The sequence below is a fragment of the Heterodontus francisci genome, chromosome 2, assembly GCF_036365525.1.
Source record: "Heterodontus francisci isolate sHetFra1 chromosome 2, sHetFra1.hap1, whole genome shotgun sequence".
NCBI classification, from domain to species: Eukaryota; Metazoa; Chordata; class Chondrichthyes; order Heterodontiformes; family Heterodontidae; genus Heterodontus; species Heterodontus francisci.
Genome location: NC_090372.1, coordinates 206,532,095 through 206,557,459, shown reverse-complemented (window position 1 = coordinate 206,557,459; position 25,365 = coordinate 206,532,095). Strand labels below are relative to the sequence as shown.

Genomic DNA, 25,365 nt, shown 5'->3' with positions numbered 1-25,365 from the left:
ACAGCACAGAAACAGGGCCTTCAGCCCAGTGTCCATGCCGACCACAATGCCCATCTATACTAATCTCACCTGCCTACATTAATTCCATATCCCTCTATGCCTTGCTCATTGAAGTATATGTCCAGATGCCTCTTAAATGTCGCTACTGCTCCTGCCTCCGCCACCTCCTCAGGCAGCTCATTCCAGATACCCACTATTCTTTGTGTGAAAAATTTACCCCTTTGATACCCTTTAAACCTCCTCCCTCTCACCTTAAATCTATGCCCTCTAGTTTTAGTCACCCCTACCATGGGAAACAGACACTGGCTATCTACCTTATCTATGCCTCTCAATGTTATGTACCTCTCTCATGTCCCCACTCAGCCTCCTTCGCCCCAGGCAAAACAGACCCAGCCTATCCAATCTCTTTATAACTGAAGCCCTCCAAACCAGGCAACATCCTTGTTTCCACAGATGCTGCCAGACCTGCTGAGTGAATCCAGCATTTCTTGTTTTTGTTTCAGATTTCCAGCATCCGCAGTATTTTGCTTTTATCCTTGTGAATCTTTTCTGCACCCTCTCTAGCTTAATCACATCTTTCCTGTAGTGCAGCGACCAGAATTGCACACAGTACTCCGAATGCAGCCTAACCAACATTATGTACAACTGTAACATGATGTCCCAACTCTTGTACTCAGTGCCTCGGCGGATGAAGGCAAGCATGCCATACGCCTTCTTCACCACAGTCTACCTGGGTTGTCACTTGCAGGGAACTATGTACTTGCACCCCAAGGTCTCTGCTCAAGAACACTCCCCAGGGCCCTGCCATTCACTGTACACGCCCTGCCCTGGTTTAACTTCCCAAAATGCATCAGTTCACACTTGTCTGCATTAAATTCCACTTGCCCACTTTCCCAGTTGATTTATATCCTGTTGTAACCTTAGACAACTTTCTTCACTGTCCACTATACCACCAATTTTGGTGTAATCTGCAAACTTACTAATCACGCCCTTTACATTCACATCCAAGTCATTAATATGACAAACAGAGGGCCCTGCGGCACACCACTGGTCACCAGCCTCCAATCTGAAAAACAACCCTCCATGACCACCCTCTGTCTCCTATCACCACGCCTATTTTGTATCCAATTTGCTAGCTCACCTTGGATCCCACATATTCGAACCTTCTGGACTAGCCTACCAAGTCAGAAGGTCATAAATTTAACTTTCAGTCTGAAGACTTAAGCGCATAACCCAGGCTGAGACTCCAGTGCAGTGCCAAGAGCGTGATGCACTGCCGGAGGTGTAGTGTTTCGGATGAGATGTTAAAGGGAAGCCCCGTCTGTCCTCTCAGGTGGATGTAAAACATCCCACGGCATTATTCAAAGAGTAGAGGAGTTCTCCAGTGCCTTGGCTAATATTCCTCAACCAATAGTAAAACAGATAATCTGGTTATTTTTCTTGTTACTGTCTGTGGGAACTGGCTGTGTAAAATCAATTGTCATGTTTTCCTACATTACAACAGTGACCACATCTCAAAGCTGCTCAATTGACTCAAGTGCTTTGGAACTTCTAGAGCTCATGAAAGCTGCTATATAAATGTAAATTCTTTTCTTCTCTCTTACTAGGATCAGGCAAGGCTTTTTGAAGCTCAAGTATGCAATGCTGGAACTTAACTATGTAAAACCTAGCAGCTTCTACACTCAGCATACATCAAGCTGAACATCTAAGTAACTACAGACATGGCAAATGATTATGAGAAATATTCCCAGCAAAAGTAGCGATAAACTTCATTATTTATTCAACAATGACTTCTTCTTTGGCCTCCTTATCTCGAGAGACAATGGGTAAGCGCCTGGAGGTGGTCAGTGGTGTGTGGAGCAGCGACTGGAGTGGCTATAAAGGCCAATTCTAGAGTGACAGGCTCTTCCACTGGTGCTGCAGAAAAATGTGTTTGTCGGGGCTGCTCCACAGTTGGCTCTCTCCTTGCACCTCTGTCTTTTTTCCTGCCAACTGCTAAGTCGCTTCGACTCGCCACACTTTAGCCCCGCCTTTATGGCTGCCCGCCAGCTCTGGCGAACGCTGGCAACTGACTCCCACGACTTGTGATCAATGTCACAGGATTTCATGTCGCGTTTGCAGACGTCTTTATAGCGGAGACATGGACGGTCGGTGGGTCTGATACCAGTGGCGAGCTCGCTTTACAATGCGTCTTTGGGGATCCTGCCATCTTCCATGCAGCTCACATGGCCAAGCCATCTCAAGCGCCGCTGACCCAGTAGTGTGTATAAGCTGGGGATGTTGGCCACCTCGAGGACTTCTGTGTTGGAGATACGGTCCTGCCACCTGATGCCAAGTATTCTCCGGAGGCAGGGAAGATGGAATGAATTGAGACGTCACTCTTGGCTGACATACGTTGTCCAGGCCTCGCTGCCATAGAGCAAGGTGCTGAGGACACAGGCTTGATACACTCTGACTTGTGTGCCGTGTCAGTGCGCCATTTTCCCACACTCTCTTGGCCAGTCTGGACATAGCAGTGGAAGCCTTTCCCATGCGCTTGTTGATTTCTGCATCTAAAGACAGGTTACTGGTGATAGTTGAGCCTAGGTAGGTGAACTCTTGAACCACTTCCAGAGCGTGGTCGCCAATATTGATGGATGGAGGATTTCTGACGTCCTGCCCCATGATATTCATTTTCTTGAGGCTGATGGTTAGGCCAAATTCATTGCAGGCATCCGCAAACCTGTCGATGAGACTCTGCAGGCACTCTTCAGTGTGAGGAATGTGTGAATAATGACTACTTGTTATAAAATTTAACATACAAAACGTGCCAATATGCTTAAGACAGGAGAAAACATAAAAGAAAGGAATGTATAGTGAGCCATAATGGACAAGTCAGGAGAGGCAACTAAAAGGTTGGTTGAAATTGAGGTGAGAAACATTTAAAAAGATAAAAATAGGGGAGAGGGGGATTTAGAGAGGGACAGCAGGTTCAAAGCAGCTCTGCTAATGATGGGACAAAGTGGCCAAATCACCTAGTCATAATGTGAAGACTGGAGAGTGTGGGAGAGGATATAGAGGATTACAGTAGTCTTTAAAAGGGAATTGGATCCACATGAGGGTGAAAATAATTGCAGGGATATGGGACAAAGAGCAGGGAAGTGGGACAATAGATGTTTGTTTGAAAGAGCTGGCACAGTCTCAATGGGCCTAATGGCCTTCTGTAGTGCCGTACTATGCTTGTAAACGCTGATAGTGGCACTGACAAAGGAGCATGCTGATGCCACGGGCTGGGCATGATGGTGTGGACCCTCCCATTACAGTGCTGGAGGCCGCCGAGGCATGCACGCACACACACGATCCCATGGCACTACTTTGAACAGCAAGGCGTTCTCCCCAGTGTCCTGGCCAATATTTCTCCCTCAATCAACATCACAAAAACAGATTATCTGGTCATTATTACATTGCTGATTGTGGGAGCTTGCTGTGCGCTGATTGGCTGCCACATTTCATACGACTACACTTCAAAAGTACTTCATTGGCTGTAAAGCGCTGAGATGTCCAGTGGTTGTGAAACATGTTACATAAACGCAAGTCTTCCTTTTTTTCTCTTTACTCTTACTCCCAACACCTGATCTAAGCAGTTAAGCATCCAAGAGCAAAAAAACTGATTAACCTCAAGAGTCAATTCAGGAGTGAAACTTGCAGTTTTACAGCTTCACTGTTGGATTTAACCACTACAGGTGCATTGAATTATTTGCAATTTTCAGGGAAACAATTGCATTTGGTTTGTGCAGTTCACCGCATGTTCATTTTTCCCCAGTCAGGTTTACAGAAACAAAAAAATGATACCCGGGTTTGGAATAGACATAGGAGTAACTGAACTTGAAATAAACATAGGAAATCACCGTCTACTACTAAAAACTTCAATATTGCTTCATGACTGCTAAAATGTGCCATCTTAAAATTTTGACTTTTGTATTTTTACATAAGACTACATAGGATATACAACACAGAAACAGGTCATTGTGCCCAACTGATCCATGCTGGCATTTATGTGCCACTCGAGCCTCCTTCCATCATTCCTCATCTAAATCCATCATCGCAACCCTGGTGCCAGGTCAAGGATGTCACTGAGCAGCTGCAGAGCATCCTGAGTGGGGAGGGTGGCCAGCAGTTGTGGTCCACATTTGGTACCAAAGACATATGTAGAAAGAGGGATGCGGTTCTGCAGAGTTTACTGAGCTAGCCAAAAAATTAGCAAGCAGGGCCTCAAAAATAGTAATCTCCGGATTACTACCATTGCTGCATGCGAGTACAGGAATAGGAAGAAAAGACAGAAGAATGCGTGGCTGGAAATTTGGTGCAGGAGGGAGGACTTTAGAGTCTTGGGACTCTGGCACCAGCTGTGGGGGAGATGGGACCGGATGGGTTACACCTAAACAGAGCCAGGACAGAGTTCCTTGTGGGACGTTTTGCTAGTACTGTTGGGCAGGGTTTAAACTAGTTTGACAGGGGGATAGGGACCTGAAGGTAGACTCAGTTGGGACAAAATCAGAAATGAAAAAGGAAGGCAAACAATTAGTGGACGAGTCTGGAAGGCAGAGGAAACAAAGGTTAGAAAATTGAAAACAAAAGTTTGGCAGTGCTCAAGGGCATCTACTTCAATGCAAGGAATGGAGCAAATAAAGCAGATGAGAGGAGAGCGCAGATAGACACGTGGCAGTATGATATCATAGCTATGACAAACATGGCTTGAGGGGGGACAGGAATGGCAGCTCAACATTCCTGGTTACAGAATTTTCAGACGCGATAGGGAGGAGGATAAGAAAGGAGGTGGGGTGGCAATTTTGGTCGAAGAAAGAATTACATCTGTGAGACGAGATGATGTGTTGGGAAGGATCAAATGAAGCCATATGGATCAGGTAAAAGAACAAAAAAAAGGACGCAATCACACTGCTGGGAGTGTACTATAGACCCGCAAACAGTCAGAGGGAGATAGAAGAGCAGATACGTAGGCAAATCTTCAAGAGCAAAAACATTAGGACAGTAATAGTACGGGATTTTTAACTACCCCAATATTAACTGGGATAGTTTTAATGTGAAAGGAATTGAGGGAGCAGAATTCTTGAGGTGCATTCAGGAGAACACTTTTGGCCAGTATGTAGCAAGTCCAACGAGAGAGAGTTTGGACTTAGTTTTAGGAAATAAAGCTGGGAAGCTGGAAGGAGTGGCAGTGGGAGAGTATTTTGGTGGCGGGGATCATAATTCAGTCAGTTTTAACAATTATGTAAAAGGACAAGGATAGAACAGGAGTTAGAGTTCCCAATTGGGGAAAGGCCAATTTTACTAAGCTGAGGAGTGATTTAGCAAAAGTGAATGGGAAACAGCTACTTGAAGGCAAATCAGTGGGAGGCAAAGGAGAGATTGAAGGGGTTCAGAGTAAACATGTTCACACAAAGAAAAAGGGTGGGACAGCCAAATCTAGAGCCCCATGGAAATCAAGGAGCTTACAAGACAAGATAAGGCAGAAAAGGAAAGTGTATGTCCAACATGGAGAAGTCAATACTACAGAAAGTAGAGAGCAGCGTAGGAAGTGGAAGGGTGAAATCAAATAGGAAATTAGGGAGTAGTCATTTGTCATAGAGTGATATAGCATTGAATCAGGCCCTTCGGCCCACCGAGTGTGCCGACCAACCATCCATTTATACTAATCCTACATTAATCCCATGTCCCCTACCACATCCCCACCTTTCCTCAATTCTCCTACCACCTACCTACACTAGGGGCAATTTACAATGACCAATTTACCCATCAACCTGCAAGTCTTTGGCTGTGGGAGAAAACCGGAGCACCCGCACGGTCACAGGGAAAACTAGCAAACTCCGCACAGGCCGTACCCAGAACCGAACCTGGGTCGCTGGAGCTATGAGGCTGCAGTGCTAACCACTGCGCCGCCCTACTGCATTCCCATTGTTTTCTCTCTTATCTCCTCAATAGGGGGGGAGGTGGTGGCGTACTGGTATTGTCACTGGACTAGTAACCCAGAGACCCAGGGTATTGCTCTGGGGACATAGGTTCAAATCCCACCACAGCAGAAGGTGGAATTTGAATTCAATTAATAAATCTGGAATTTAAAAAAGCTAGTCTAATGATGGCCATGAAACCATTGTCGATTGTTGTAAAAACCCATCTGGTTCACTAATGTCCTTCAGGGAAGGAAATCTGCTGTCCTTACCTGGTCTGGCCTACATGCGACTCCAGACCCACAGCAATGTGGTTGACTCTTACATGCCCTCTGAAATGGCCCAGCAAGCCAGTTAGGGCAATTAAGGATGGGCAATAAATGCTGACCTGGCTGGTGACGCCCACATCCCATGAATGAATAAAAATTTTTTTAATAAGACTGGTTAAGCAAGAGTTTCCCTTTTGAAATCCATGCTAAGCGTTATTGTATTTTTCTTTTCTAGATATTCTTTCGTTCCTTCCTTTTGTCGGAATTTCATTATTTTTTCCTGCCACTAATGTTAAGCTAACTGGTCTATATTTCCCTGGGCATGTTCTGGCCCCTTCTTAAATATAGGAATTACATTAGCTATCCACTTGTCCTCTAATACTACACCTTTTCTTTTAATGAAATTATTAAATATGTGTAGTAATGCCTCTACTATCTCTCCCCTAGATTCTTTTAAAATGCATGGTTGCAATCCATCCCACCCAGGGGCTTCATCCTCTGAGTTTGACTAGTTTATTCATTTTTATTTGAAAGACACATCTCATTACTCAGCTCATCATACAATGTTATGTCTACTTGTTCTCTTCGGTAAATACCGAAGCGAAATTGTTCAAATGCAGAGCCAGAGTGTACAAACCACTACAGTTGACACATATGTCCAGAGCAATGAGTGGGCATTCTGTGAAAGCTGTCCAGCCTTAGTTTATGGCAGGGATTCAAAACACAACTAGTTACAGGAAAATAGTTTCTAGTACTTATAAAGGTGCTGATGGCCTGCAGGTTGAAATTTTAAGTAATAAGGATGTCAGTTGACAAACATTACTAGGAAAGGGTAACAATGCAAAAGAGCAAGTAATCACCCATCTGCTAAACGGAGAGGCTGAAATTACCTGCTGCATTACTAGGTTGATAAATACAAATTGCACTTTCAAAAAAAAAAAAAATGGTGCTGTGGAAGACATTAAAAACAAATTAAATGGGTTGCTCCTGAAACTAACAAATTAAATAACAATTGTTTCTCCAAAGTAGAAACCAATTCACAATTATCCAATAAAATTATATCATGCTGATTTTTAAAAAAAAACTAATTTAAGCAAAGTGTCTGACAAAACTGAACAAAGACAAACTCATTTTGCACTGGTTAACAGGTACTGGGGTCCACTGATGTAGCATTCATGTTGTGGTCCCAGGCAAGCTTTGTTTAGCCTGTGCATCCTTCTACAACACTACACCTCATGCAGAAGTGGGGATACGGTCAACCAAATTCTGCCAATTGTGACTGTGGAGAAGCATCCCAAACGATAAAACATCTCCTAGAATGCCCTCTATTACCACAGCCATGCAGTCCTGAACATTTGAAGGTCTTCAACTCTTGAGCCAGAGCCTGTGTGGAACAGTGCCGGGAGAAGGTGTAGTGACAACCAAAAAAAAAAAATCCTCACACTACACATCTAGTTCAGGTACTTAGAAGGGAGGTGCAGTAGGGTGCAATGGATTGTAGGCATTGAGAGAAAATCAGCTGGTTCGAATTTTAGCCATGAAACAAGGGGTGGTGGGGTCTGGAAAAACATGGGGCCATAATTTGGTGTAGCCGGACATCTAATGACATCTGCCATTAGACTTTTACTTGCATGTTTAGGTTTTTAAAGCTTTAGCATGGCAAATTGCTGGAAGTGAGCTGACATCGCTGCAGTGAGGGAAACCGGGCATACAGAGCAAGCAACTGTATATCTCCTTAACCAATCAGATTGAAGGATTGTGAAATTAACACTGCAAGAACTGAGAAAGAAATGTAAATTAGAGTGTGAATTCAATGTCAAATCAGGCACAAGAGAAACAGAGGGGGAAAGATTGGATTTAGAGACAGGGAAGAAAAAGGAAAAGTGAAAAAAAAAATTGACTTTAAAAAACCCTCCATCAATTAATGCTTAAAGGAACAAGACTCCACACTTTTACTAATTTCCAGTGCCAGAGATTGTCAGTAGTTAAGAGTTGTCATATAGTTGAAAGGGTACATGTGCTTAAAAAAAGGACATATCTTTCTGTGGTGAGCTGGTAAATGATTTGCTTCCCCCACATTTCTAATGCATAGCTTTAGGAACATAAGTGTATAGTTTCAGCTTTTACCTCCCAATCAGAATGGTGCATTTGTGGACGATTCATATTCAATTCAAACAAAACCCTTGATCACTGATTTTCTGTAGGTACAAATGCATAAGACACCAGAAACTAACTATACAATCGTCACGACAATGTCCATGATCCCCGACCATAATTATCATCAAAGCAAGTGAAAACACAAACTTCTCCCACTGCTCTCTGAAATGTGGAGGGTCACTTTTGAACCTATATATTCTAGGCTTCAATATATAGTTCATGAAACAGCTACCACCATGAGTGATTTTTTTTTTTTTAAGAATGGAAGCTTTCCCATTTCTTGCATGGCTAAAATATAATGGGGTCATTTCCTCCCTAGATCAACATGCTGCAGAAAATTGGGTCCAAGACTTTTAACTTTCCCATAATCACATTTCCAACGAATTGGTCATAAGGGGTTCTGCAGTGTCGATCGCAATAGCCACCACACAATTTGAGGGCTTTGACATGACATTGCATTTATGATGTTACTGCATGCCAACTCAAAATCTGCTGAAAGTCAGGTTTTTTTCTTATTCCAACATCCCTCGACTTTTTTTTTTCCTTCAAGCGATTGAGCATTGCGGGCAAGGCCAGCATTTATTCTCCATTCCCAATTGCCCTCGAGAAAGTGGTGGTGAGCCACTGCCTTAAACTGCTGCAGTCCATGTAGTGTAGGTGCACCGAGTGCTGTTAGGTAATGGAGTTCCAGGATTTTGACCCAGCGACAATGAAGGAATAATGATATAATTTCAACTCAGGATGGCGGTGACTTGGAGGGGAACTTGCAGGGGGTGGTGTTCCCATGCACCTGCTGCCCTTGTCCTTCTAGGTAGTAGAGTCGCACATTTGCAAGATGCTATCGAAGGAGCCTTAGCTTGTAGTAGAGCATAGCTACCCGACCCAAACCAGACAGGACCCGACGACGTGTTGAGTTCGGGTCAGGTCGCTCTTCTGGGTCCTGCATTCGGGCTCGGGTCGGACACGCTCTACCAGCTCCGGCACATGGCTCCAATGTTAAATGTAGTTTTTGGACTCGAAAGGTTGTTCAGTTACAGGTTTTTTTTAAGCTTGTGCAGATAAGCAACAAAGTGAAAAACGGAAGTTAGATTAACTGCTGGTCGAGTCGGGTCGGGCCGGGCACGGGACAAAATTAAAGGATTCGGGCCAAATCAGATGTAGTTGTGTCAGGCTCATTCGCAGACCCGAGCTGGCCTTTAGCTTGTGGACAATATATGCTGCTGCCACTGTACGCCGGTGCGGAAGGAGTGCTGATCAAGCAGGCTGCTTTGTCTTGGATGATGTCCAGCTTCTTGTTTTGTTGGGGGTGCACTCATCCAGGCAAGTAGAGTGTATTCCATCACACTCCTGACTTAGGCCCTGTAGATGGCTTTGGGGAGTCAGGTGATGAGTTACTTGCCGCAGCATTCACAGCCTTTGACCTGCTCTTGTAGCCACAATTTGGCTGGTCCAGTTAAGTTTCTGATCAAGCGTCACCCCCAGGATGTTGATGTAGGGGATTCAGTAATAGTAATGCCATTGAATGTCATGGAGAGATGGTTAGATTCGCTCTTATTGGAGAAGGTCATTGCCTTACACTTTAGTGGCATAAATGTTAGAGCTGTGAATGCTGCAGCATGAAACTCACCAGTTCTTCAGACAGGAGGATGGTAGACAGTACTGTTCTCCAAGGGTCAGTGCTCGGACCACTGCTTTTTTTGCTATATAAAACGAAGTGCCTCCTGACAACACAGAGCATGTGCAGAAGGATCGCTGATGTAATCAGTGCATCCAAACACTAGCCAGTATGAGTCAGTGCATGCGTATGCAGATGTCACCACATAATGTCTGCATGTAATGACGTGACCAAGCCCTGAGCGATGGTTATGGGAAGCGAGTGGCGAGGCAGGAAAGCGGCAAGGCGGGGAACAAGCAACGAGTAGTTGGAAGCAAATGGCATGACGGAGCAACAAGCAGTCGGGAGCAAAAGGCTGGATGGAGCGGCAAGTAGTCGCTCGGGGGGGTACGGCGAGCAGACAGGCGCCGCAGGGAACAGGGAAGAGAAAGCAGCGATTGCAGGACGGAGTGGGGAACTCTTTTGGGGTGGGGAGGGAGGTTGTTACTTTGTCCCAAAATACCTTTTGCGCTTAACTTAATTCATCAGCTCAAACTGTCCACACCACCTCCATCACCGGTAGTTATACAGTTCAAGATGCACCTTCCAGGCACAAATCAAGTTGGAAAGGGAAAATGCATCCAGAGATGTGTTCCACAGTTCAAATTGCCAACAAAAAAAAAAATTCACATACTTCACTGAAATCCTACTGAGACCAAGATAATCAGGCTTAGCCAGAAGCAACACAGATCTTACAGGAAGGAAAGGACAATATTAAAACGAAAACAAAAAATCACAACCTGAAATTGTTACATGGAAATGTCAACACAATGCTGCCAACTTCATGCTACACAGACATTGAGGCAGCATACCAATGCCAATCCAGTGCCTGACAATAAACAGGCAGCACAGAGTAGAAAAAAAGGTACAAGCAGGCTAACACCAAGCACAGAATCGAATCAAAAGGTCCCCTCTTTTGCAACGACGGGTCGGTGTTCGTTGTGTGGGATCGGCAGCATTTCTAACAACCAACCCTGCAAATTCAACTTGTACTGCACATGAAAGGTAGGTTTTTGCTAAAAATTTGAGTGAGTATTAGGATCATGCATCCGTGGCTCAGTCGGTAAGTCTCTTGCCTCGGAGTCAGAAGGTTGTAGATTCAAGCCCGCTCCAGGACTTGAGCACAAAAATCTTGGCTGACATTCCAGTGCCAGTACAGAGAGTGTGCTGCATTGTTGAAGGTGACAGGACCTTGGTTTATCAAGTGGATGTAAAAGATCCCATGCAACTATTTCGAAGAGTAGGGGATTCCGGTGTCTGCTCAATATTAGTCGCTCAACCAACTTCACTAAGTGAGGTTATCCGGTTATCACACTGCTGTTTGTGGGAGCTGGTTGTACACAAATTGGCTGTGGCGTTTCCTATAGTGACTACACTTCAAAAGTACTCCTTTGGAATGCCCTGAAAAGGTGCCACATGGATGACAGCAATCTTTTCTCAGATCAAGACTTGAGAAATAACCTAAATTTACTGCTCAACAGACATTAAATTAGTTTTATGAAGGCAATACTAAACACAGAAGAATCTGTATTTAACTATTTAAGGATTTCTCAAGCATTATAGATCGCAACATTTTTGGTACCAGGATTAGAATAAGGGCTTTCACTTTTTTTAAAAATCTGTCAATACTCAAGTATTTTCTAATGCGAAACAATTGTTAAAAATCGGAATCAATGTCGATATTAAAGGTTTCTATAATTACTGAAGATAATAAGGTCATTAACTTTAATCAAAGAAAAGAAAAATGTTAAGAAATGAAAAGAAAGATGTAGGGTTTGCCAGTGAGGTTTGGAAGATTTGCAACAGAGCAGGAATGGTCAAGTCCTAGCAGCTAATTAAGGTGCTTTACCTTATGTGAAAAGTGCGGCCAATGACAAAAGTGCAGTTCTGCAACCATCATGCGCTTGCTAAGTGTTTTGATTTATCTTGCTCTAGTGATAGCAGCTCCCTGCTTGTTTTTCCACAGGGCATTATGACCTCCCACTTCTGCTGTGTTTCTGGGGGTTACACGAGAGCAGATGGAAAAATAAACAAGCCCAGTGCACCAGAGAGCCCTGGAAGGAAGTTGCTTGGCTGCCTGTTTAGCTGGGCAATCGTGCATTTCGGGGTGCTTAAAAGAGGGCAGAAAAATGAGGAACCTAAAATGGGGTAAAAATGCTTAAAAGGATTTTTAAGTTTGAAAATAAATACAAATGAGAATACTAGATTCAGGAATCAGTTGTTAAATTTAGACCATTCCCCCATTATTCAATAGCGTTGACAGTATTTTATCAGTAATTAGTAAAAGTTTATACAGTAGTAACATTTACTAAGGGTATTAATTGTACAATCTGTCATTGCTGAGACACTTGATATAAAGTATTTAAAGTAGCTGGAGTTTCAAATCTAGTATCACGAAACTAAAATGCATTCTAGCCATACCAAGGAACTGATGCCAAGTTTGATGTCTCCAAATTAAGTTTGGACGTTTTGACCATTTATGCATTTTGACCGCCAGTGACAGAACACCAGGAAGTTCTTCACACAATGATCACCACATGCAGTTTACATAGTGCAAAGAAAAATTATAGTTTTATTTAACAATTGGATATTGTGATCAGTGGGGTGAAAAAGAGAATCATAGGGCCTTTCCAGATGGACGAACTAAGATGGCACTTCACTGATTCTATTGCGCGACTCCAAAAACTATTCAAAAACTTTAATGCTGCATTACAATGCTACTCTTCATGTAATATTTTAAACGTTAAGGCAGGAGGATAGGGTGTTCTGCTATACGGTCAATGCACCTCTTTACACTATCAGTGGCAGATTCTATATTAAAAAAAAAAAGGGAAGGCTGGGGAGATGCAATGATCAAGAACAGAGCCTTTTCACCTCTGGGACCTGGGTGCGAATCCAGCTGAGACTGACTATGCAACTTCCTATCTAGTCCTTGAAAGTTTTATGCCAAGCTCCTGCTGGTTCCAACATTATACCCTGCCCATAATCTGGCATTTACTGCAAATCTCATTTATACAAGGCCACTGGGGAGACAGGGAGGATGGAGGGAACTCTCCTGAATTTGGAAATTCAGACACATAGCTGGTGGTCACAGGCTTTTGCTGTATCTTAGTGTGGAAACCAAGTACCCCATACCAAGTACTCCTAATTGAGTGCCAAAAATGAAAGCAATGTTGAAACCACTAGCATTCCACCCCACCCACTTTAATTTGGACTGCGACAAAATTTCAGTACCTTATAGCACTTGCTTACCTCTAGGGCACAAAATCTAGGCTGACACTCTAGTACAGTACTGAGGGAATGCTGCACTGTTGGAGGTGCCATCTTTCGGATGAGATGTTAAACCAAGAACCCATTTGCCCTCTCAAGTGCTCATAACAGATCAGACGGTACTATTTAGAACAGCAAGGGGATTTGTCCCGGTGTCCTGGCCAGTTTTTATTCCCTCAACCAACACCACTAAAACAGATTATCTGGTCATTATCACATTGTTGTTTATGGGACCTTGCTGCGCACAATTTGGCTGCTTGCTATGTTTTCCTACATTACAACAGTGACCACACTACAAGTGGCTAGAAAGTGCGAGGTCATCTTGAGATCATGGAAGACACTATATAAATAAAAAAAGTCTTTGTTCATTGAACACCTATTAGCTCTGCCACTAGATCATATATTACCCAAGTGCTTTTACAGTATTTTCCCTTCCCTCTGACTACTCTAAAGATGTGTATCTAAATGCTGTATATATTTGGGAAGTACAGGGGAACAACGCTTCACAATGCACATGCCAGGCAATTCTAAACTTATGTAAACAGTTTTAACTGCAAGTAAATATATATATTCTCTGCAGAAATATTTACAACAATCTTTCTGTTAGGCCATCAATCCTCAGCATAAGTTTGGAATATTAAAGTAACTTAGCAAAATTAACATACATAAATGTAAGCCTGTGCAACAAGTTAGCACAGAGCATCATTCGGAAATATCCTGTGGTATTCACCTCCCAGCATATCCATGCTGGAACTGAAAATACAACTTTGCTGTTAATCACATTCTTTTTTTTGATACTTTTCATTGAAGCAGATACTTTGCTGTAAATTTAAAAGGATTTCCAGTTGTTGTCAAGAACATAAACTTGAGAAAAGTTACTTTTTTTTTAAAATACAAAATCATACTATTCAACTCAGGACGGAGGGGAGTTTTTTTAAAAAACTGAATGATATCTTAGCAATGCAAGAAACTGCCTTGTTGTGCAAAGGTTTTTATTTTAAAAGCCGACAGCAGAACCTAGTTTTCTGGTTAGAGTCGAAGGAAAGAAATGGGCAAGAAAGTCTTTGTCTTTTGTTTAAGAAAACAAGTGCCAGCTAGTTGTACAAACTACCATACCTTCAGCTGCTGCTCTCTAAGGCAATCTGCAGACAAGAGGGGAAATCTAGACCATCAATTGCTTTTGTTTTCAAATCTTTCAATGTTGTTGCTTGGATTGTTGTTGCTTGCTCTGAATCCTTCCATTTCCCATTTTTACTTTTAAAATGATTTAATCTTTAATAAATCATCCTATTCTTAAAGGGTGCCATTATTTTTTCCTCACTGAGAAGTGCCATCCAAGCACTGCTTTAGAAAGCACTTCATATTAATGGAGCACTTAACTGTTCTCCACAGGGTAACCACCCCACCAGAAGATAACGGCCTGGATTTTTCTGTAATAAAGACAAAGCTATCAGTGTTTGCTGTTATTTCAAATTAAGTCGGACAGCAACATTTGCTGTCTCCGTGTGCGGTTAAAGTTAGAAGATCAGAGATTCCCACTTCTACACAGGGTGCACTGCTATTGTCCTCGCCAATAGATTTGGCAGTGAAATCATTAATGGCATACATTTTGGGTACTTACCCACAAAAATGGCTGAAAAAGTTAGGACTGGTTCATTTTGGAGTAAGAGATGGTGTAATAAAGGATAATTACTTCTCAACAACCTCTCTGGCTCTGAAAAATTAATTTTACATATGCAGTCTCATTCCTTCAAGGAAATTAATATTGCAGATTTAATAATTAACTTTTCTGTTTGTCTTATCTCTCTCTCAATCCCAACTGTATTTCCCAATCTTTATTTCACTTCCTATACATGGTTTAAATACAATTTGTATTTCCTACTTTTGTCTCTGCGTGTTTCAGTGAGGATACTGCAGTCTGATTGATTGAAAAGCCTGGCTGCTGCATGCCCTGTTCAGAGACACCACAGATCCTCTGTAGAAGGCATCACACTGAAACAGACATTGTAGGTCTCAGCTGACAAGCTTGCGAAAAATTTGTGGGCAACTATACTCGAGGTGAACAGCAAAAGCTGCTCCTTTGTCGCTGAAAACAAAATCCGAACCATTTAGTGGCATAATGTTTACAAATCAGCCGAAAAACCATTCAAATATATTAATGTGATGTAGATCATACACAGCTCAGGACACAATTATGGGATATAAAAACACGTTGCACTGATACTAATTCAACTCACCTGCCCTTCACATTTAGGAAGTAAATCTCCAATAATCACTTGTTTATTTTTATTGATATACTTTACATTCTGATAGGATTAATTTGCATCCTTTCAATAACTGGAAGACTGATCTCTTGAATAATTGTATCCTTCTAAATACAAGTATTTTTGCACTGAGAAGCTTTGGTTATGGCAGCTGGCTCAAGACTCAAAACATTGGTCTCCACAGTATTGAAGCAAAATGCAGAATGCCTTTACACATACCCAAGAAATGTTTGTACAGGTGCATGCAGTGTAAGTTATTTTTATACTTGCATTGTATAAGGACTAGAGTACACAGAGATAAGGTTTTGGGCAAGAGATGCCAGAGGGATATGAGGAAGGAGTTGTAATGACTTGGCATTTGCTGCTTATGAGTGTGCTGGAAGTGGAGACAATCAATGATACCCAAAGGAAATTGGATGGGCACTTGAGGGAAATAAACTTGCAGGGCAATGGGGATAGACTGGGGGAAATGGGACTGACTGGATTGCACTGGAGAGCTGGCATAGATGCGATGGGCCAAATAACCTCCTTCTCTGCCGTAATAACTATGACATTAGATTAAATTTTCAGCGCAGTAACAGGCCTTCCACCTCACTTCATCTCACCCTATTAACATACCCTCCTGTTCGGTTTTCCTTCTTGCACTTATCTAGCTTCCCGTTAAATTCACCTCAACCACTCCATGTCGCACCGAGTTCCACATTCTCAGCACTCGCCACTTTTAAAACAATTTTTTTTTAAATGAATACAGAATGCTTCCACAACAATCAAGTTTTTCGAAATGGAAGGGCCTGCACTAATTTAACAGTTTTCACACTGCACTGGCAGAATCTGCAGCTCAAGGCAGTTAATCGGTTTGAATTGATTGAAATCAAAATAGTGCAAGGCTACCTTTTTGAAGTGCTCTCATCATTTCTAATCAATCAGTTGCAGCTATATTTCAAAGCAAACTGCTTAAAACTTCAAAGATTAGAAAGTCTAAAAAACCACTAGGTAGTCCACTGGACCACATTTAAATTTTTTATTATCCAACAGAACTGTTGGCCTTTCAACATTATAGATTGGCAGATACCAGTGAACAAAGTTTTGGACTCACCCATGTTTAAATTATGCATATTTTGATCTCTGCTTTGTCTGAACTCTCAAAGCAGGTACAGATGTTAAAACGGAGATCTGCAACATATGGAATAGCTTACACATTTATTCTGGATATTGACAACCACTGAGATATTATGCATCAGCTCAATGAAACACCAAATGCCTTGCAAACCACCCAAGACCAATTTGTTCACTAATAATGTGAATTGTCTGCCAAGTCAAATGCAGGTATATCCATAATTTTTATTGGCCATGGAGCTACTAAAAGCTTTTAGTTCCTTGGTAGTGAACTTTTCATAGATTATAAACGCACTATTCCAACATGCATTAAAGCAAAACTTGGATAATATTCAAATCAACTCTTCCTCCATAATGTGGGAGGCATTTTTAGGAAAGAAATAACAAAACTGAAGTAGTGGGGGCACTTTTTATTCAATACAATACTGGTTATCCTTTAAATTGAGAACAAGGCAAAAGGCCAACAGACTTAGTGCAGAACATCTGCACTGGTTCAAAAAAAAAAGTGAGAAGACTTGATAAATCAGAAATTAGCAGTTAGATGATGCCAAGTTTGTGTTTTTAAAAACCTTAAGATTTCAAGAAGGAAAGCTACAGGGAGAAAAAAGTTCCTAGGAGGTAATAAGTAATGGATGATTTGACGAGTCTTGATTTCAATGCAGCAGGACAGAGGGAAGGGGAAGAATGTGACTGCCGCACATTTGGAATTTAGAAGGACCAAGAAAGCTCAAAGAAACATTGAGCACAGCAAATGTTAAAAAAATGCAAGAAAGTAGTAAGAGAATTCAGATGGTGGGGTGAAAGTGGGGTATTCCATTAAACAAGCTTTTGCTGCAACCCAGCCAAGAGTGTGCAAGGGGTACAAAAGGAGCCTCTCTAAATGTAGGTACAATATGCAAGTCTTGTAGGGCCTTGGGTTTAGCGTGTTAAAAGTTGAGAAGGCTAAAAAGTGTTTGTCACAGAAAAAGGGAACCAAGCTTCTTAGTGGCAGCCTTAGAAATAAAGATGGTGCGGCAGGTTAAAGAGACTAAAACCAAGAATATCTACAAGTGAATGGGCCTAGTCGAAAGCCATCGAAAGCATTAGGTGCAGCTGATGGCTAGATCCGAAAGACAGAAACAAATAGTCTTAAAAAATATGACTTTCAGGGTTCCACTGAAGTGCACAAGAGAACATAAATGTTGGCAATTTTTCCATTCATACAGGCAATCTGAATGATGCTGGAGAACAGAGTGGATAGTGTGGTAGTTGAATGGAAAAAAAAGTAATTGATTTGAAAAAGCAACAGAATGGGAAAATAGCATAATGAACCTAGCTTAAAAGGTGGGGGGAGAAAAGCAGGATAAAACATTAACTGAGCAGATGGAGCAATTTTAAGATGAGGATGGAAAGCTATGTACATAGTTTGGAGATAGGGCATATCTGAATCTAGTATTTACAGTGCCAGTTTCTGTCAAAACCTTTGGGGATATCTACAGTAATGCACCGTTCACCAAAGTACCAACAGCAGACCTCTAGAGATATATAACAGGCAAGGTTAACAGTGAAACAGACATGCTGAAAACTGTACAGACAATTATGAATTAGCTTGGAACTTTCAAAATGATGGATAATTGGACTTAACAGCTGTGGTGATCACAGGGAATGTCATTTGTGACTTTGATTAGAGCTGTTTCAATCCTGTGACAGGAACAGAAACATGATGAGAGATTTAAACATGGAGTTGTTGGAAAGCTGGCCACAGATGAGAAGTGATATGTTTCAGAATTTAGAGGAAGGTTGGAGATGGGCAGGTTTTTTTGAGGAGACACAATAATGATGGTTATGAAAGGAAGGTTGACAGTACAATAGCGACATTTAAGAGGCATCTTGACAAATACATGAATAGGATGGGAATAGAGGGATACGGTCCCCGGAAGTGCAGAAGGTTTTAGTTTAGGCAGGCATCAAGATCGGCGCAGGCTTGGAGGGCCGAATGACCCGTTCCTGCGCTGTACTGCTCTTTGTTCTTTGTACAAGGAGAGGAAACCATTTACAATATCAGCCAGCATGCCAGCCACAGATTAACGAGAAGAGGTCAAGGGAGCAGCATGTGGATTTATGGACGAGATGAGTGCATGTGTGGGAAGAAAAATTCGAAGATACAAGAGAAAAATGTGGATGCAGGGCCAAAAAAGGAGGGAGCAGAAGCAGCAGCTGAACAACTGGTCTCAATTGCTCCAATTTCTCATCCATCTTCTTTCCAACCTCATTTCATTCAGGAGACCCACCTCTCTTGATTCATTCTCACCAAACCCCCAAATTTCCTTCCTACCCCTCACTTTAGCAGTTATTGTGAATGGTTGGTCTCCTCAAAGACTGCACCCCTGTCAAAACTGGCATCATCAGCCCCTCTTCAAAAAATAAACTTGCTTTTGACTCCTATCCTTACTAACTGTCACATTTCAATCCTCTTTCCTCCCCAATGTCCTTGAACATGTTGGGTCCTACCAGCTCCATACCCACCTGTCTTGCCCCTGTTTGATTATCTCCAATGAGGAGCCCTTTCCCCAACACTTATCCATTGTCCAGATCCATAGAACTGCCTTTACTTGTTTCCACTCTTAATTATTCCATCATAGCTCGACCATCTCTAGCAATGGCTTCTCGTCCCAGCCCATCACCTCTAGATGTCCCCAAGCATTCATCCTTAGTCTCCTCTTTATCGACATGCTGCCTTTTGCCAATACTGTCCAAATCCATTGGGTTCCACTTCAGTTGTGTGCTAATGACACTTAACTCTACCACTCCACTACCTCACTTGACCCATCCACTGGTTGTGTTATCAAACTGTTTGCCTGACATCCAGTCTTCCTGCAGCTAAACCTTGGGACTCAAGCAACTACCATTTTGAGGGTTTTTAAAAAAACTATTTAGGACAAAGCAAAAATAAATGCCATTTGCATCAAAACTGAAACATAGGGAAAATGTCTGTAACTTAACCTATTTCAACTCAGTGTGTTTTAATGAATTTAAAAAGTAGAGAAAAAACAAATAAGTGGGAACAACAGAGAAGCATGACCATTGTCATCCATACTCTACCTTAATATGCTTTTCGGAAGAATTACATTTCAGCCTATTTTATGCTGAATGCTTAAACAAGAAATGCTGGAAATACTCAGCAAGTCTGGCAGCATCTGTGGAGAGAGAAGCAGAGTTAACATTTCAGGTCAGTGACCGTCCATCAGAACTGTTCTGAAAAGTTCTGATCTGATGACGGGTCACTGACCTGAAATGTTAACTCGGCTTCACTCTCCACAGATGCTGCCAGAGCTGAGTATTTCCAGCATTTCTTGTTTTTATTTCAGATTTCCAGCATCTGCAGTATTTTGCTTTCTCCCCCCCCCCCCTATAATACCTGAAGCTCCAAGATTGCAGTGGGTGGGGGTTACTACCTGAAAAATATTGCAGAAGCGTTCCAGAGTTTCTGTATAACACTTCCATGCAATACATCAACTTCTCATTTCCCCTTCCATGACTTTGCAGAGTTTGGGACAACAAAAAAAATGCACTTCATGCAAATATAATTACCCTTTTTATGTGCATCGAATGCTTAAAGATCATTTTAAGCAACTGATATACATTTTCCAAGTTGTTTCGAGCAACACCAGAGTATTTAGCTTTTTAAGCTTGATTCAATTCCTCATTATGCTTGGTTTTGTTTTTTGGACCCTAGTTCAGGGTCAATGAGCTATACTAACTCAGTAACACAACATTCCAACATATCCTTTGCATTCTGAATTACACAGTACAACTTAAGAGTTAGGACATTGTGTGAGATAGATATATTTGGTATAATCCCATGTTAGTACACAGAGACAAGCTAGCAGCTTGGTTGTACTATATAGTTGATTTGCCAAAAATGTCACATCCATCAAATTTACCCATCTTTCCATTCAAACCCTAACCTTCACCAACCAAATAAGGAAAATCACTTATTTAGAATGAAATATAATACACTTAGAATTCTTGGGTGCATTGATTAAATTGTTCTTCCAATTATATACCCTCTACTACTGTGTAAAATAGATATATCTGTACATCCTGAGCTTTATAAACTGGTCTTCATTTATATTGTTGATTCAAATGCTAGCCTTCTTGTCTAACAGTGTTGAAGTGGTCACAGTGTGAAATTAGTTTAAAATTGTAATTTTATTTCTCATAATTCAGATAAGATCAGTAGCATACTGGATTAGTAGTACTGCATTGTGTAGTGCAAGCAGCACACTGACAACACAAGGGGATACAATGTCACAAGCAGGGTACTGCAAGGCTGTTTTCTGTAGTGATATACAGTATTCGTCACTAACAATAGATAAAAAGCACACCACAAACTGTTTCAGACTCAGTTTCAGCTGTGACAGCAGTACTTAAACCTCACCACATGAAAACCTCAGGCACACAGCTAAGAAAGAATAGTGGCATCAGCAGATCCACAGTTGTCTGACTGCATAAATAAAAATGTTACAGCAACATAGCATAGAATCTTATAGAACAGGAGGCGGCCATTTGGCCTGTCATGAGCATTCTTTGAAAGAACTGTCCAATTTAGTCGCACATCCCAGCCTTTTCCCATTCCCTGCAAATCAGCTCTCAAGTACATGTCCAACTGCCTTTTAAAATTCCTATGGAATTTGATTCAAAACTTCATTCCCCCTCTAGTTCTTTTGTAAATTTATGACCTCTGGTTACTGATCCATCTATCAGAGGAAACAATTTCTCACTACTTGTATCAAAACCCTTCATAATCTTGAATACCAGCTGTCCCTTCTCTCACTGAGAACAATCCTAGCTTTTCGTAAGTACTGCGGATGCTGGTAATCTGAAATTGAAAAAACAGAAAATGCTGGAAATACTCAGCAGGTCTGGCTGACAGAGCACATTTTCAGTTGATGGCCCTTCTTCAGTTCTGACAAAGGGTCACCAACTTGAAACATTAACTCTATTCCTCATTTCACAGAGGCTGCCAGACCTGCTGAGTATATCCAGCATTTTGTGTTTTTAATTTCAACTTCTTTAATCTCGCCACATAATTGGAGTCCCTCATCCATGGTATCATCCTCGTAAGTCTTAGTACCTCCTCCAAGGCCTTGACATGCTCCTAAAGTGTGGTGTCCAGAATTGTCTAGTACAATACTCCAGCTGAGGGCAAACAAGTGATTTGGAAAGGTTTAGCGTGACTTCCTTGTTCTTGCAATCAGTGAATTTTCTGAATGTGGAACAGTGACCAGCTAAGCAGCTTGCAGGATTCTAACAAATTCAGTAGTAGAGATAAAAATCACAAACTGCTTGACAAGAGCTCAAAAATTTGTGAATGCCACTGGACCCCAGAGGATTGTGTGCAGCCAGTAACTCACTACAAATATAATTACTTTTACACACCATTGTTAAGTGGATAGAAAAGGAAACAAAAACAATGTTACTCTTCATTATTTGGTTTAATGAAGTCAGCCACAGAAGACCAGTCACCCAGACAGCATTGCACTAACTTCACCAAACTTTCTATCTTGTGGCTGTAAAAGAACCATAGAAGTTTACAGCACAGGAGGCCATATATGGCCCATGAAGTTGTACTGCCTTTTTGTGAGAGAAACTTAAAACTAATCAGTATACCACCTGTGCCCCATTGCCATGTATGTTACTCCGTTTCAAAGATAAGTACAAATTTCCCTTAAAGATGCAATGCACTTTGCTTCAATCAATTTCTGAGACAATTAATACCATGTTCTAACAACCCTCCACATAAAACTTGACAAGAATACAACGTTTGCGATTGGCTTAATATCATGTGCATTCAATTATTCAAGAACTTCACATAGTAATCAGCTTTTCTACGGAAAGGGTGTTACCACAAGGTGCCATTAGGATAATAGTGGATCACAATGCCAGCGTGTAAAACTTTAATAAGGTGGTCACTTAACTGAAAAAACAGTTGTATTATGTCCTGCATGAAATTTTATGAATAAAGTAGATTTTTGGAAAATAAAATTGAGTAGAACACCAGAATAAAGTAACTACAGGAGTATTGTTGGTGGGGCTACTGGTATGAGCAATTTGAGCCAATGAATTACAGAAATTACACAAATATGCCATATAAAACTGTAAGCACTTAGAATTTACAGCACAGAAACAGGCCATTCAGCCCAACCAGTCTTTGTCAGTGTTTATACTTTACTACATGAGCCTCCACCCTCTCTACATCAACTCCCCAACAATACTGGATAAAGCCTGCTGACAAAATTGGAAAAGTTGACTGGCACGATTCATAATTATCGCCGCACAAATGTGAAAATCACCAAGGAGACAGTTACACAACTGCAGAGTTATCATACTTTATAACAGAAATGAACAGATTAGAAAATACATGGAAGATGGCGAATGAGCTTAAACAAGTGAACCGCGGGTTCCAAATAATAAGTCATAAAGAATTCAATCGAGAGGAAGAATTTTAGTTTTTAAAAAATTGACTTCATTTGTTGATAATTAAAATGTAAAAAGATATAAATAGATGAGAGGAATCCAGCCGCGAACCCCCGACGCTTTTGCTTTCAGCAGCTGCAGGCACTGAATTTTGAACAGACTGCAGAGAGACCCCGTGGGGCGGACGGAAGCTCCAAGCAGCCGGCGCCACGGCCTCCAAAAGCGGGGAGTGGAAGGCAGGCCCAGGCCGCCGGCTGTGGCAGGCGAATCCTTACCTGAACTTTCCTTCGCGCCGCGGTATTCTGCCGATGATGAGCCGCCATTTTGCATGTTGACAGCACGACGTCACTTCCTGTGACGAGGCGGAAGTGGTTGGGCGGGGACTGGCTGGGAGGAATGCACCAATCAGAGAAGGCTGGTGGGAGGGGGCGGGGTCAGCACATGAACACCTGGAGCGCGCACACAGAACCAGGATTTACCTGATGCATGCAGAAAGGTCCTCCACTATCATCTGTTTTGTCATTTAATCATTCCTGTCTCTCCAGACTACTGTAGATCTAGCAAGTAACATTTGTGCCTCAAAGTGCCAGGCAGTGATTATCTCCAGGAGAGAGTCTAACCATTACCCCAGGAGTTCATTCCTCCAGCCCCTGTCTCTGCCCTTGCTTACCATCTGTTAAATATCTCACTTCTTCCAGTTCATCGACCTGAAACATTGTGGGCTGAATTTTTCCACCCACCTGGAAGTCCCACTCAGGGATAGGCATGTTGCACCACGGACATTTGAAAAAATTATTGACTCAACCACGGACATGGGGGCAATTCACTTGGCATTTCTTCACGGACAAAGATTTTGGGAAGGGTATTGGTTGCAGGCCCACTGGTGGCTAGTCAGGCCGATCCGTGACCGGCAGATTCTCCCGCAGTGGGTACAAGGTGTAGTCCCTGCTGGGGGCAATTGGATCTGTCCTTCTCCTTTTCTCTTTCATGATGGTTCTTTGCTCAGTCTCAAAGGTGTCTGTAGCCCTCCTGATGTAGCATCTCCAGGCATCACGATCTATGGCCTGTGCTTCCCACTGGCGATGGTCGATGTGGCACACAGAGAGGGACTTCTTCAGGGAGTCCTTGAAATGTTTGCAAGGGGCCCCGCTGTTCCTTTTACCTGTGGTCAGCTCTCCATACAACACAATGTTGGACAGGCGACTGTCGTCCATTCGGGCAATGTGATCCGTCCAATGCAATTGGCTTTGCAGGAGGATGGCCTCGATGCTGGTGATGTTGGCTGTTTCCAGTACTTCAATGGTTGTGATGCAGTCCTGCCAGCGGATCTTGAGGATGCTGCAGAGGCAGCACTGATGGAAGTGCTCCAGAAGGCGTACATGACGCCAGTATAGGACCCATGACTCGATGCTATACAGAAGGGTGGTGAGGACGATGGCTTTGTACACTTTGAGTTTGGTCCATGCTCTGAGGCTGTGGTTGCTCCACACACGTTTGTAGAGTCTGCCGAATGTACTGTTTGCTTTTGAGAGTCAATTGTCCACTTCCTTGTCTATGGTGGCATCAAACGAGATGATGCTCCCCAAATAAGTAAATTACTTGATGGCATTCAGCTCGGTTCCCTCGATGACAATGCTTAGTGGTCTGTATTCTTCTTGGAGTGCAGACTGATGCAGGACTGATTTAGTCCGAAGAGTTATGCCGCCTCGGAAAAATGTGTTGTTATACGTTGCAGGTCTGACTGACTGTGGGCCAGGAGAGCACAGTCATCGGCGAAAAGAAGTTCACGGATGAGTTTTTCTTGTGTCTTTGTGTGAGCCTGAAGACGCCTGAGGTTGAAAAGGCCTCCCTCAGTCTGAACATAATCTCGCTCCTTAAGATCTTCCGTTGCTTGCTGCAGCATCATGCTGAAAAAGATGGTGAATATGGTTGGGGCGAGCACACATTCCTGCTTCACGCCATTGGAGATACGGAAGGGACTTGAGAGGTCACTGTTTTGCTTGACTTGTTTGTACTGATTTTCATGAAACTGCCTCCCCATTGCTAGGAACCTGGGTGGGCATCGAAGTTTTGCCAGGATTTTCCAAAGTCCATCTTTGCTCACAGTGTCGAATGCGTTGGCAAGGTCTACATGGGGACAATTAATCTGCATATAAAGTGTATATTCCAATCTAATGCCATCAAAACACAGTCCGATTTAAGACTCATTTCTCCCTATAGATAAAGTAGCT

At 42.3% G+C, this 25,365-nt stretch overlaps 1 protein-coding gene across 1 annotated transcript in view; it reads right to left on the bottom strand.

Annotated features, from left to right (window-relative positions):
• The window catches only part of LOC137350534 (WD repeat-containing protein 48), a 109,215-nt gene extending 85,732 nt beyond the window's left edge, over positions 1-23,483 (bottom strand). Inside the window, exon 1 of the mRNA XM_068015197.1 lies at positions 23,410-23,483. Within this exon, the coding sequence (XP_067871298.1) occupies positions 23,410-23,457 (48 nt within the window). The 5' untranslated portion in view covers positions 23,458-23,483. The remainder of the gene's footprint in view (positions 1-23,409) is intronic.
• Between the last annotated feature and the right edge of the window lie 1,882 nt (positions 23,484-25,365).